This window comes from Oncorhynchus mykiss, chromosome 15 (genome assembly GCF_057628025.1).
Source record: "Oncorhynchus mykiss isolate SJ-2025 chromosome 15, ASM5762802v1, whole genome shotgun sequence".
Classification (NCBI taxonomy): Eukaryota; Metazoa; Chordata; class Actinopteri; order Salmoniformes; family Salmonidae; genus Oncorhynchus; species Oncorhynchus mykiss.
The window spans coordinates 47900291-47912602 of record NC_143036.1 but is presented as its reverse complement, the minus strand read 5'-3'; the positions used below and the strand labels follow the sequence as shown (position 1 = coordinate 47912602).

The following is a 12312-nucleotide window of genomic DNA, read 5'->3' as shown; positions in this document are numbered from 1 at the left end:
ACGGGGGATTATTAGGTGACCGTTATGGTTTTGAGGGCCAGATTGGGAATTTAGCCAGGACACCGGGGTTAACCCCTACTCTTACAATAAGTGCCATGGGATCTTTAATGACCTCAGAGAGTCAGGACACCCGTTTAACGTCCCATCCAAAAGACACCCTACACAGGGAAGTGTCCCCAGTCTATGCCCTGGGGAATTGGGATATTATTTAGACCAGAGGAAAGAGTACCTCCTACTGGCTTCAGAAGCAAGCCAGCAGTGGTATGCAGGGTAGTATGCTGCTACCATCAAAAGGAACATAAAATTCGACATACCAATTAGGATCTGGCTAAAAATACTTAAATCAGTTATAGAACCCATTGCCCTTTATGGTTGTGAGGTCTGGGGTCCGCTCACCAACCAATAATTCACAAGATGGTACAAACACCAAATTGAGACTGCATGCAGAATTCTGCAAAAATATCCTCTGTATATCAGCATAAAATACCAAATAATGCATGGAGAGCAGAATTAGGCCGATACCCGCTAATTATCAAAATCCAGAAAAGAGCTGTTAAATTGTACAACAACCTAAAAAGGAAGAGATTCCCATACCTTACATATCAAAGCCATAACCTACAGAGAGATTAATCTGGAGAAGAGTCCCCTAAGCAAGCTGGTCCTGGGGCTCTGTTCACAAACACAAACAGACCCCACAGAGTCCCAGGACAGCAACACAATTAGACCCAACCAAATCACAAGAAAAAAAAAGAAAATTACTTGACACATTGAAAGAATCAACAAAAAACTGAGCAAACTAGAATGCTAAACAGAGAGTACACAGTGGCAGAATACCTGGCCACTGTGTCTGACCCAAACTTAAGTAAAGCTTTGACTATGTACAGACTCAGTGAGCATAGCCTTGCTATTGAGAAAGGCTGCAGTAGGCAGACCTGCCTCTCAAGAGAAGACAGGCTATGTGCACACTGGCCACAAAATGAGGTGGAAACTTAGCTGCACTTACTAACCTCATGCCAAATGTATGACCATATTAGAGACACATATTTCCCTCAGATTACACAGACCCACAAAGAATTCGAAAACAAACCTGATTTTGATAAACTCCCATATCTACTGGATGAAATACCACGGTTTGCCATCACAGCAGCAAGATGTGTGACCTGTTGCAACAAGAAAAGGGCAACCAGTGAAGAACAAACACATATTTTCTCTTTTGTACTTTAACCATTTGGACATCGTTACAAGCGGATGTCGGAAGTTTACATACACTCAGGTTGGAGTCATTAAAACTCGTTTTTCAACAACTCCACAAATTTCTTGTTAACAAACTATAGGTTTGGTAAGTTGGTTAGGACATCTACTTTGTGCATGACACAAGGCATTTTTCCAACAATTGTTTACAAACAGATTATTTCACTTATAATTCACTGTATCACAATTCCAGTGGGTCAGAAGTTTACATACACAAATTTGACTATGCCTTTAAACCGCTTGGAAAATACCATGATGTCATGGCTTCAGATAGGCTAATTGACATCATTTGAGTCAATTTGAGGTGTACCTGTGAATGTATTTCAAGGTCTACCTTCAAACTCTTTGCTTGACATCATGGGAAAATTAAAATAAATCAGCCAAGACCTCAGAAAGAAATTGTGGACCTCCACAAGTCTGGTTCATCCTTGGGAGCAATTTCCAAATGCCTGAAGGTACCACGTTCATCTGTACAAACAATAGTAGGCAAGTATAAACACCATGGTACCACACAGCCATCATAACCCTCAGGAAGGAGGCGCGTTCTGTCTCCTAGAGATGAATGTACTTTGGTGCAAAACATGCAAATCGGTCCCAGATCAACAGCGAAGGACCTTGTGAAGATGTTGGAGAAAACAGGTACAAAGTATCTATATCCACAGTAAAACGAGTCGTATATCGACATAACCTGAAAGGCCACTCAGCAAGGAAGAAACCACTGCCCCAAAACCGGCATAAAAAAAGCCAGACTACAGTTTGCAACTGCACATGAGGACAAAGATCGTACTTTTTGGAGAAATGTCTCCTGGTCTGATGAAACAAAAATATAACTGTTTGGCCATAATGACCATCGTTACAGTATGTTTGGAGGAAAAAGGAGTAGGCTTGCAAGCCGAAGAACACCATCCCAACTGTGAAGCATGTGGGTGGCAGCATCATGTTGTGGGGGTGCTTTGCTGCAGGAGGGAATGGTGACACTTCACAAAATAGATGGCATCATCAGGGAGGAAAAGTATGTGGATATATTGAAGCAACATCTCAAGACATTAAAGCTTGGTCGCAAATGGGTCTTCCAAATGGACAATGACCCCAAGCATACTTCCAAAGGTGTGGCAAAATGGCATAAGGACAACAAAGTCAAGGTATTAGAGTGGCCATCACAAAGCCCTGACCTCAATCCTATTGAAAACATGTGGGCAGAAATGAAAAAGTGTGTGCGAGCAAGGAGACCTACAAACCTGACTCAGTTACACCAGCTCTGTCAGGACGAATGAGCCAAAATTCACCCAACTTATTGTGGGAAGCTTGTGGAAGGCTACTCAAAACATTTGACCCAAGTTAGTCAATTTAAAGGCAATGCTACCAAATACTAATTCAGTGTATGTAAACTTCTGACCCACTTGGAATGTGATGAAAGAAATGAAAGCTGAAATAAATCATTCTCTCTGCTATTATTCTGACATTTCACATTCTTAAAATAAAGTGGTGATCCTAACTGACCTAAAACAGGGGATTTTTACTAGGATTAAATGTCAGGAATTGTGAAAAACTGAGTTTAAATGTGTTTGGCTAAGGTATATGTAAACTTTCGACTTCATCTGTACATAATATGACATTTGTAATGTCTTTATTCTTTTGGAACTTCTGTGACTAATGTTTAATGTTAATTTTTATTGTTTATTTCACTTTGGTATATTATCTACTTCACTTGCTTTGGCAATCTTAACATGTGTTTCCCATGCCAGTAAAGCCCATTGAATTGGAGGGAGGGAGAGATATGACCTGTCTATACAGAACGCTGTATAAATCCTCATGGCTCAAGTTCTCTGTCAGACTCCTCCGATCTCTTGACACACACACAACGGGAGAACAGTGTGTGTGTAATTATGGGAAGGCACAATTCATTTAGGAAAATCATTTAACTCGTCTATGTCCTTCTCCCTTCCTCTCATGCTCTCTCTCTTCATTTGGAAAGGAATGCACTGTGGCCTCTCGCTAACATCCACTTGTTTTCTCTTTTCATTCCAAAAGGAATGCTACTCCTCACCTCTTTCTCTGCATCTAGTGTACGGTGCCACGTGTGTGTTTCGTGGATTAGGGGGAAATCCATATGGCATATTTGGGTATTACACTGGCTATTATTTGAATGAGCTCTGCCCCCAAACAAGACCACATTTGGTTGGTCCAGACCAAATCTGAACCAATCATAGACATCTATGTTTCACAAGTTTGCACATCAAAGTACAGCACAGTAGAGCTCAGTAGAGTAGAGTACAGTACATTACAGAACAGTAGAATATAGTGTAGTATAGTTCAGTACAGAACAGTAGAGTTCAGTACAGTATAATCAACCCTACTGTGCTCTACAGTGTACTGTACTTAACGTTACACGACTCTATTCTACTGAATTATAGTCTACTTGTTTTTACTATAGAGTACTCTACTGTGCTCTACTGTACTGTAATGTACTGAGCTATACTGTGCTGTACTCTGTGCTCTACTGTAATGTACAAACTTGTGAAACTTAGATGTCTATGATAGGTTCAGATTTGGACCGGACCAAATCTGAACCAAAAATGGTCATCTATGTTTAGGCCAAATGAAGGTCGGTCCAGACGTCTGTGAACATTGAAATCAAGGCTGGCCTGAAGTATATGGACATTGAAATCGAGGCCAGGGCGGACTCACCAAATTGAAACAACTTTTATACATAAATGGACGTCCGGTGTCCCGTCAGTGCTCAGTGGCTATGCTGCTTACTTACAGTAAATGGAAAGAGAGGGGGCTCATGGGTAGGTGTCAGTAAGAGCAGGGACCGGTGGAATTAATTGCAGAGAGAGAGAAGAGAGGGAGGGGATGTCCAGACATTTCAAACTCTTGCTTTGACCACCAGATGACAGAAAGTCCTAGCAGGTGACCCAACTATGGTTTGTGACTTCCATGATTTCCCATTGGTGCCAATTCAATTGCAGAAATTCCGTTACAGATTATTTCAGGAATTCTGTTAATTTTATTTATCACTTAATAATTAATTAAAAATAATCTGTAAGTAATTAATAGGTCTACTTTTACTTGTTACTTCTGTGAACTTTCATTATCTTCAAGATATGTGGGTTTTTAGTAACATAATCTCAAGGCATAAGGGAAGGTTTCTTAAACTTACAGAAGGCAGAATCATTTCTCCAAAACTAAGTAAAAGTGTTGGTATTAGTTGACAGGGTCTTTACTTCAGCGTTATTGTGTTTTAAAGCATGTCTAATTCCTGTTAAGACTTTTTCTGGTAGATGTTTCATAAGACCCCTTTTCCATTTGTTTGACAAGATATCAAAGCCTTTACTTATTCAACATTTTTGGGATGGAAAATGATTGAAAAATTACATATACCTTCATTTCTCAAATGTAATTTGACACCCAATTTGTCATGCTCCTATGAACTTCACATGTTGGTGCTCATGGGTCCTCGTACATGGAAATAACCTTGGCTATATAGCTAGAATGGTTTTGGCTGTGTGAGTGTGCAGAGATGTTTCTAGGATTTGAGGACATTTGTGGCCCAATGGGGAACCCTAGTAGGCGGGTCCAGGGGTCTCCCCCAGAAGAAGGAAAATTGTATTTCTACAGCTAAGTGCATCAATCTGGTGCACTTTGAGATGAACATTGACAGATTAAATCTACTAAGAATGTACTTTTTATTTTTTTTAAATACAAGAACACACTCATGTCAATTCTCTTAAAAAGCCAATACATTATAAATACAATACAAGACATTCCGGTAACTTGCCCCTTCCCAACTGCCACAGCAGACACTGCCAGTTTTCAGTTACAGTAGCTACTGTGGGTGTCTCTACTCTGGAACAAATAGGCCTACATCTACAGCATACTGCCAAACCACCATACCACTCAACAACTTCAAACATGGACTCTGACCTGTCCAATGAGCTAAGCAGGTTAAAGAATCCCACAGTTAGTAACATCTCTCACGCTCACACACACATTTCTCCCGGCGCCGACAGAGATGGCCGCCTCGCTTCGCGTTCCTAGGAAACTATGCAGGATTTAGTTTTCCTACGTGTTATTTCTTACATTGGTACCCCAGGTAATCTTAGGTTTCATTACATACAGTCAGGAGGAACTACTGAATATAAGAGCAACGTCAACTCACCGTCATTACAACCAGGAATATGACTCTCCCGAAGCGGATCCTGTGTTTTGCATTCCACCCAGGACAATGGATCGGATCCCAGCTGGCGAACCAAAACAACGACGCGCGTAAAAGGGGCAAACGAAGCGGTCTTCTGGTCAGGCTCCGGAGACAGGCACATCGCGCTCCACTCCCTAGCATACTACTCGCCAATGTCCAGTCTCTTGACAACAAGGTTGATGAAATCCGAGCAAGGGTAGCATTCCAGAGAGACATCAGAGACTGTAACGTTCTTTGCTTCACGGAAACATGGCTCACTCGAGAGACGCTAACGGAGTTGGTGCAGCCAGCTGGTTTCTTCACGCATCGCACCGACAGAAACAAGCGTCTTTCTGGTAAGAAGATAGGCGGGGGGGTATGCCTTATGATTAACGAGACGTGGTGTAATCATAACAACATACAGGAACCCAAGTCCTTCTGTTCACCTGATTTAGAATTCCTCACAATCAAATGTCGACCGCATTATCTACCAAGGGAATTCTCTTCGATTATAATCACAGCCGTATATATTCCCCCCCCCCAAGCAGACACATCGATGGCCCTGAACAAACTTTATTTGACTCTATGTGAACTGGAAACCACATATCCTGAGGATGCATTCATTGTAGCTGGGGATTTTAACAAGGCTAATCTGAAAACAAGACTCCCTAAATTCTACCAGCATATCGATTGTGCTACCTGGGCTGGTAAAACCCTGGATCGTTGTTATTCTAACTTCCGCGACGCATATAAGGCCCTTTCCCGCCCTTCTTTTGGAAAAGCTGACCACGACTCCATTTAGTTGCTTCCAGCCTACAGGCAGAAATTAAAACAAGAAGCTCCCACGCTCAGGTCTGTTCAACGCTGGTCCGACTAATCTGATTCCACGCTTCAAGACTGCTTCGATCGCGTGGATTGGGATATGTTCCCCATTGCGTCCAACAACAACATTGACGAATACGCTGATTCGGTGAGCGAGTTCATTAGAAAGTGCATCGGCGATGCTATACCCACAGCAACGATTAATACATTCCCAAACCAGAAACCGTGGATTGATGGCAGCATTCGCGCGAAACTGAAAGTGCGAACCTCTGCTTTTAACCAGGGCAAGGTGACCAGAAACATGACCAAATACAAACATTGCCTTGCGGAGGGAATAGCTACAATCAAACAAGCTAAGCATCAGTATAGAGACAAAGTAGAGTGTGAGAATGTGAGAATGCTATGTGAGAATGCTGTTCATCGACTACAGCTCAGCATTTAACACCATAGTACCCTCCAAACTCGTCATCAAGCTCGAGACCCTGGGTCTCGACCCCGCCCTGTGCAACTGGGTACTGGACTTCCTGACGGGCCACGCCCAGGTGGTGAGGGTAGGTAACAACATCTCCACCCCGCTGATCCTCAACACTGGGGCCCCACAAGGGTGCGTTCTGAGCCCTCTCCTGTACTCCCTTTCCAGCCACGACTGCATGGCCATGCACGCCTCCAACTCAATCATCAAGTTTGCGGAAGACACTACAGTGGTAGGCTTGATTACCAACAACGACGAGACGGCCTACAGGGAGGAGGTGAGGGCCCTTGGAGTGTGGCGTCAGGAAAATAACCTCACACTCAACGTCAACAAAACAAAGGAGATGATTGTGGACTTCAGGAAACAGCAGAGGGAGCACCCCCCTATCCACATCGACGGGACAGTAGTGGAGAGGGTAGTAAGTTAAGTTCCTCGGCGTACACATCACGGACAAACTGAATTGGTCCACCCACACAGACAGCGTTGTGAAGAAGGCGCAGCAGCGCCTCTTCAACCTCAGGAGGCTGAAGAAATTTGGCTTGTCACGAAAAGCACTCGCAAACTTCTACAGATGCACAATCGAGAGCATCCTGTCGGGCTGTATCACCGCCTGGTACGGCAACTGCTCCGCCCACATCCGTAAGGCTCTCCAGAGGGTAGTGAGGTCTGCACAACCGGGGGCAAACTACCTGCCCTCCAGGACACCTACACCACCCGATGTAACAGGAAGGCCATAAAGATCATCAAGGATAACAACCACCCGAGCAACTGCCTGTTCTCCCCGCTATCATCCAGAAGGCAAGGTCAGTACAGGTGCATCAAAGCAGGGACCGAGAGACTGAAAAACAGCTTCTATCTCAAGGCCATCAGACTGTTAAACAGTCACCACTAACATTGAGTGGCTGCTACCAACATACTGACTCTACTCCAGCCACTTTAATAATGGAAATTTATGTAAAAATGTATCACTAGCCACTTTAAACAACCCTACATTACTCATCTCATATGTATATACTGTACTCTATACCACCTACTGCATCTTGCCTATGCCGTTCTGTACCATCACTCATTCATATATCTTTATGTACATATTCTTTATCCCTTTACACTTGTGTGTATAAGGTAGTTGTTGTGGAATTGTTAGGTTAGATTACTCGTTGGTTATTACTGCATTGTCGGCACTAGGAGCACAAGCATTTCACTACACTCGCATCAACATCTGCTAACCATGTGTATTTGACAAATACATTTGGTTTGGATTTGAAAGGGGGATACCTAGTCAGTTGTACAACTGAATGTCTTCAACTGAAATGTGTCTTCCGCATTTAACCCAACCTGAATCAGAGAGGTGCGGCGGGTTGCCTTAATCGACATCCACGGCGCCCAGGGAACAATGGTTAACAATGGCAGAACTAGAGATTTTTACCTTGTCAGCTCGGGGGATTCGATCCAGCAATCTTTCGGTTACTAGCCCAACGCTCTAACGCACTAGGCTACCTGCCGTCCCTACAACATACACTGAGTGTATAAAACATTAAGGACACCTTCCTACTATTGAGTTGCACTCCCACTCCCCCCATTTTGCCCTCAGAACAGACTAAATTGGTTGGGGCATGGACTCTGCAAGGTGTCGAAAGCGTTCCACAGTGATTCTGGTCCATGTTGACTGCTTCCCACAGTTGTATCAAGTTGGCTGGATGTCCGGTGCGCCTGGCACCTACTACCATACCCCGTTCAAAGTTACTTAAATATTTTGCCTTGCCCATGTACCCTCTGAATGGCACATATGCACAATCAATGTTTCAATTGCCTCAAGGCTTAAAAATCCTTCTTTAACCTGTCTCTTCCCCTTCATCTACACTGATTGAAGTGGATTTAATAACTGACTTCAACAAGTGATCATAGCTTTCAGCTGGATTCACCTGTTCAATCTGTCATGGAAAGAGCAGGTGTCCTCAATGTTTTCTGCAATCAGTGTACATTTCAGTAAAATAAAATAATAACATGTTTATAATTGTTGTCAGACTCACAGCAGCGTACAAAGACTTGTGTGCTGTGTACAATGAAAGCAGGCCTGTCTGTAAGGGACATTGAACCCACAACGTTTTGGTCCCAAGGCAGACACTTGAAAGTGGTTGTCAAAGCATCTATTAGCATAGAATAGTGTCGCATAGCATCACATTGGATCACATCACAGACGGTGCATTCGGGAAAAGTATTCAGACCTTTTGTCTTTTTCCACATTTTGTTACGTTACAGCCTTATGGTAAATGTTTTTTAAATTTTGTAATCCTCAGCAATCTACACACAGTACTCCATAATGACTAAACAAAAACACGTTTTTAGATATTGTAGAACATTTCTAAAAAAATAAAAACAAACTATTTTTACATAAGTATTCAGACCCCTAATAGACTCAAAATTGAGCTGAGGTGTATCCTGTTTACATGATCCTTGAGATATTTTTACAACTTGATTGGAGTCCACCTGTGCTAAATTGATTGATTGGACATGATTTGGAAATGCATACACCTGTCCATCTAAGGTTCCACAGTTGACAGTGCATGTCAGAGCAAAAGCCAAGGCATGAGGTCGAAGGAATTGTCCGTAGAGCTCCGAGACAGGATTGTGTCGAGGCACAGATCTGGGGAAGGTCCCCAAGAACACAGTTGCCATTCTTAATGACTCTTCCTAGAGATGGCCGCCCCGCCACACTTAGCAATCGGGGTAGAAGGGCCTTGGTCAGGAAGGTGACCAATAACCCGATGGTCACTCTGACAGAGCTCTAGAGTTCCTCTGTGGAAATGGGAGAACCTTCCAGAAGGATAACCATCACTGCAGCACTCTAACAATCAGGCCTTTATGGTAGATTGGCCAGACAGAAGCCACTCCTCAGTAAAAGGCACATGACAGTCCGCTTGGAGTTTGCCAAAAGGCACCTAAAGACTATCAGCCCATGAGAAACAAGATTCTCTGGTCTGATGAAACCAAGATTGAACTCTTTGGCCGGAATGCCAAGTGTCGCGTCTGGAGGAAACCTGGCACCATCCCTACGGTGAAGCATGGTGGTGGCAGCATCATGCTGTGTGGGTGTTTTTCAGCGGCAGGGACTCAGAGACTAGTCAGGTTCGAGGGAAAGATGAACGGAGCAAAGTACAGAGAGATCCTTGATGAAAACCTGCTCCAGAGCGCTCAGGACCTCAGACTGGGGCAAGTTCACCTTCCAACAGAACAATGATCCAAAGCATACAGCCAAGACGCGAAGGAGTGGCTTTGGGACAAGTCTCTAAATGTCCTTGAGTGGCCCAACTTGAACCACGTTCTAACATCTTTGGAGAGACCTGAAAATAGCTGTGCAGTGACACTCCCCATCCAACCTGACAGAGCTTGAGGGGATCTGCAGAGAAGAATGCGAGAAACTTCCAAATACAGGTGTGCCAAGCTTGTAGAGTCATATCCAAGAAGACTTGAGGTTGTTATCACTGACAAAGGTGCTTCGCAGTTTTTGCTTTGTCATTATGGGGCATTGTGTGTAGTTTGATTAGGGGGAAAAAACGATTGAATCAATTTTAAAATAAGGCTGTAATGTAACAAAATGTGGAAAAAGTCAAGGGGTCTGAATACTTTCTGAATGCACTGTATACTGTAAGTATCACATCACTGTACTCATTTTCCCAATGGGGACTGTGTGTGGTTCCTAGTCTATTAAGACCAGTTTATTTTATAGTTAGATCATGAGGTCTAACCCCGTAGCCCTGCACATTCACTTGGCCAATACTACACGCACACATGCATTGTGTGCACACACATTCACACACACACGCCCGCACACACACATACTTCTAAATGCATAGTAATTTCTTCCCTCTGTCAGTTCCCCTGAAGGCCACTTTGTTGGCTGTGTTGATGGATAGGTTGAAATTTGCCTAGTGTAAACAGATACTGTTTGCTTCTCTGACTTTCTCACTCACTCTCTCTCTCTCTCTCTCTCTCTCTCTCTCTCTCTCTCTCTCTCTCTCTCTCTCTCTCTCTCTCTCTCTCTCTCTCTCATTCTTTCTCCCCCTCCCCTCTCTCACTTTCTCTCTCTCTCTTCCCCACTCTTCCCCCTCTCTCTTCCTCTCTCTCTCTGCCCCCACTTTCTCCCTCTCTCCATAGAACTGTGTATGATAGATGTGATTCTGTGCCAGGATGAGAATGCGTTGCTGAGTTTCGAGGCGATCCGTAGCATCCACAAACTGATGGATGATGATGCGGATGGAACCGTGGACATGAGCGAGACAGACGGGGTGAGATACATGCACACATAACAATGCACACACACACACACTGTACTCTCTCCGAAGGTCAGGGCCACATTGAAGCTCAAGGCTGTTTTTTCAAGAGGTGTCAGTTTCCTGGACACCATATGAGATGTAATCCAGCACTAGGGCAGGGAATTGCCAGGGGCCTCACGATACGATATATCAACAATACGTAGGTGCCGATATGATATGTATTGTGATTCTCATGATTCTATATGAATTGTGATTTGATACTGCAATTTTATTGCAATTTGATGTTCCAAACATATTGCTCACTATACGCTGTGTGTACAAAACATTAAAAACACATGCTCTTTCCATGACGTAAACTGACCAGGTGAATCCAGGTGAACGCTATGATCCCTTATTGATGTCACTTGTTAAATCCACTTCAATCAGTGTAGATGAAGGGGAGGAAACAGGTTAAAGAAGGATTTTAAACCTTGAGACAATTGAGACATGGATTGTATATGTGTGCCATTCAGAGGGTGAATGGGCAAGACAAAGGATTTAAGTACCATTGAACGGGGTATGGTAGTAGGTGTCAGGCGCACCAGTGTCAAGAACTGCAGCACTTCTGGGTTTTTCACACTCAACAGTTTCCTGTGTGTATCAAAAATGGTCCACCACCCAAAGGACATCCAGCCAACTTGACACAACAATGGGAAGCTTTGTTTCAACATGAGGCCAGCATCCCTGTGGAACGCTTTCGACACCTTGTGGTCCATGTCATGACAAATTGAGGCTGTTCTGAGGGCAAAAGGGGGTGCAACTCAATATTAGGAAGGTGTTCTTAATGTTTTGTACACTCACTTTCTCCAGGAGAAAGACAAGAGAAAGCATGAGAAGTGAGTTTTGATCAGTCATGGAAATAAAAGTGCTCAAAACAGGTTGGCTCACTATTTAAAAAGAAGATGGAGAAGAAGCTATAGGATTACATTTTTAAATTTAATTGACAGTTGGAATCAAAGTATTGATGTAATATCAGCCAAAATAATATTACGAAAATGTAACTAGCGATTTCCCCCCCCCCCTGTCCTTGTGTGTCCCTGCAAACACTCTGGCAGCGCTCAGAACAGCTGTCTTAATCCTGTGTGTTTCTTGTTTCTGTGTGTGTGTGTGTGTGTGTGTGTGTGTGTGTGTGTGTCTGTGTGTTTCTTGTGTGTGTGTATGTGTGTTTCTGTGTGTTTCTGTTTGTCTGCTTGTGTGGCTGAGGATATGAACAGTTCTTCACAATGTTAGGCAAAACACATATCTTACCCCAGCACCCGCAACACCAGCCTCAT

General features: G+C 43.5%; 1 protein-coding gene across 10 annotated transcripts in view; it reads left to right on the top strand.

Annotated features, from left to right (window-relative positions):
• LOC110490120 (stromal interaction molecule 1) overlaps window positions 1-12312 on the top strand; it is a 103878-nt gene that overhangs the window by 21807 nt on the left and 69759 nt on the right. For all 10 annotated transcript variants that reach the window (XM_090200193.1, XM_090200190.1, XM_021563300.3 and 7 more), the window contains one exon: window positions 10881-11011. In XM_090200193.1, the coding sequence (XP_090056319.1) occupies window positions 10881-11011 (131 nt within the window). The remainder of the gene's footprint in view (window positions 1-10880; window positions 11012-12312) is intronic.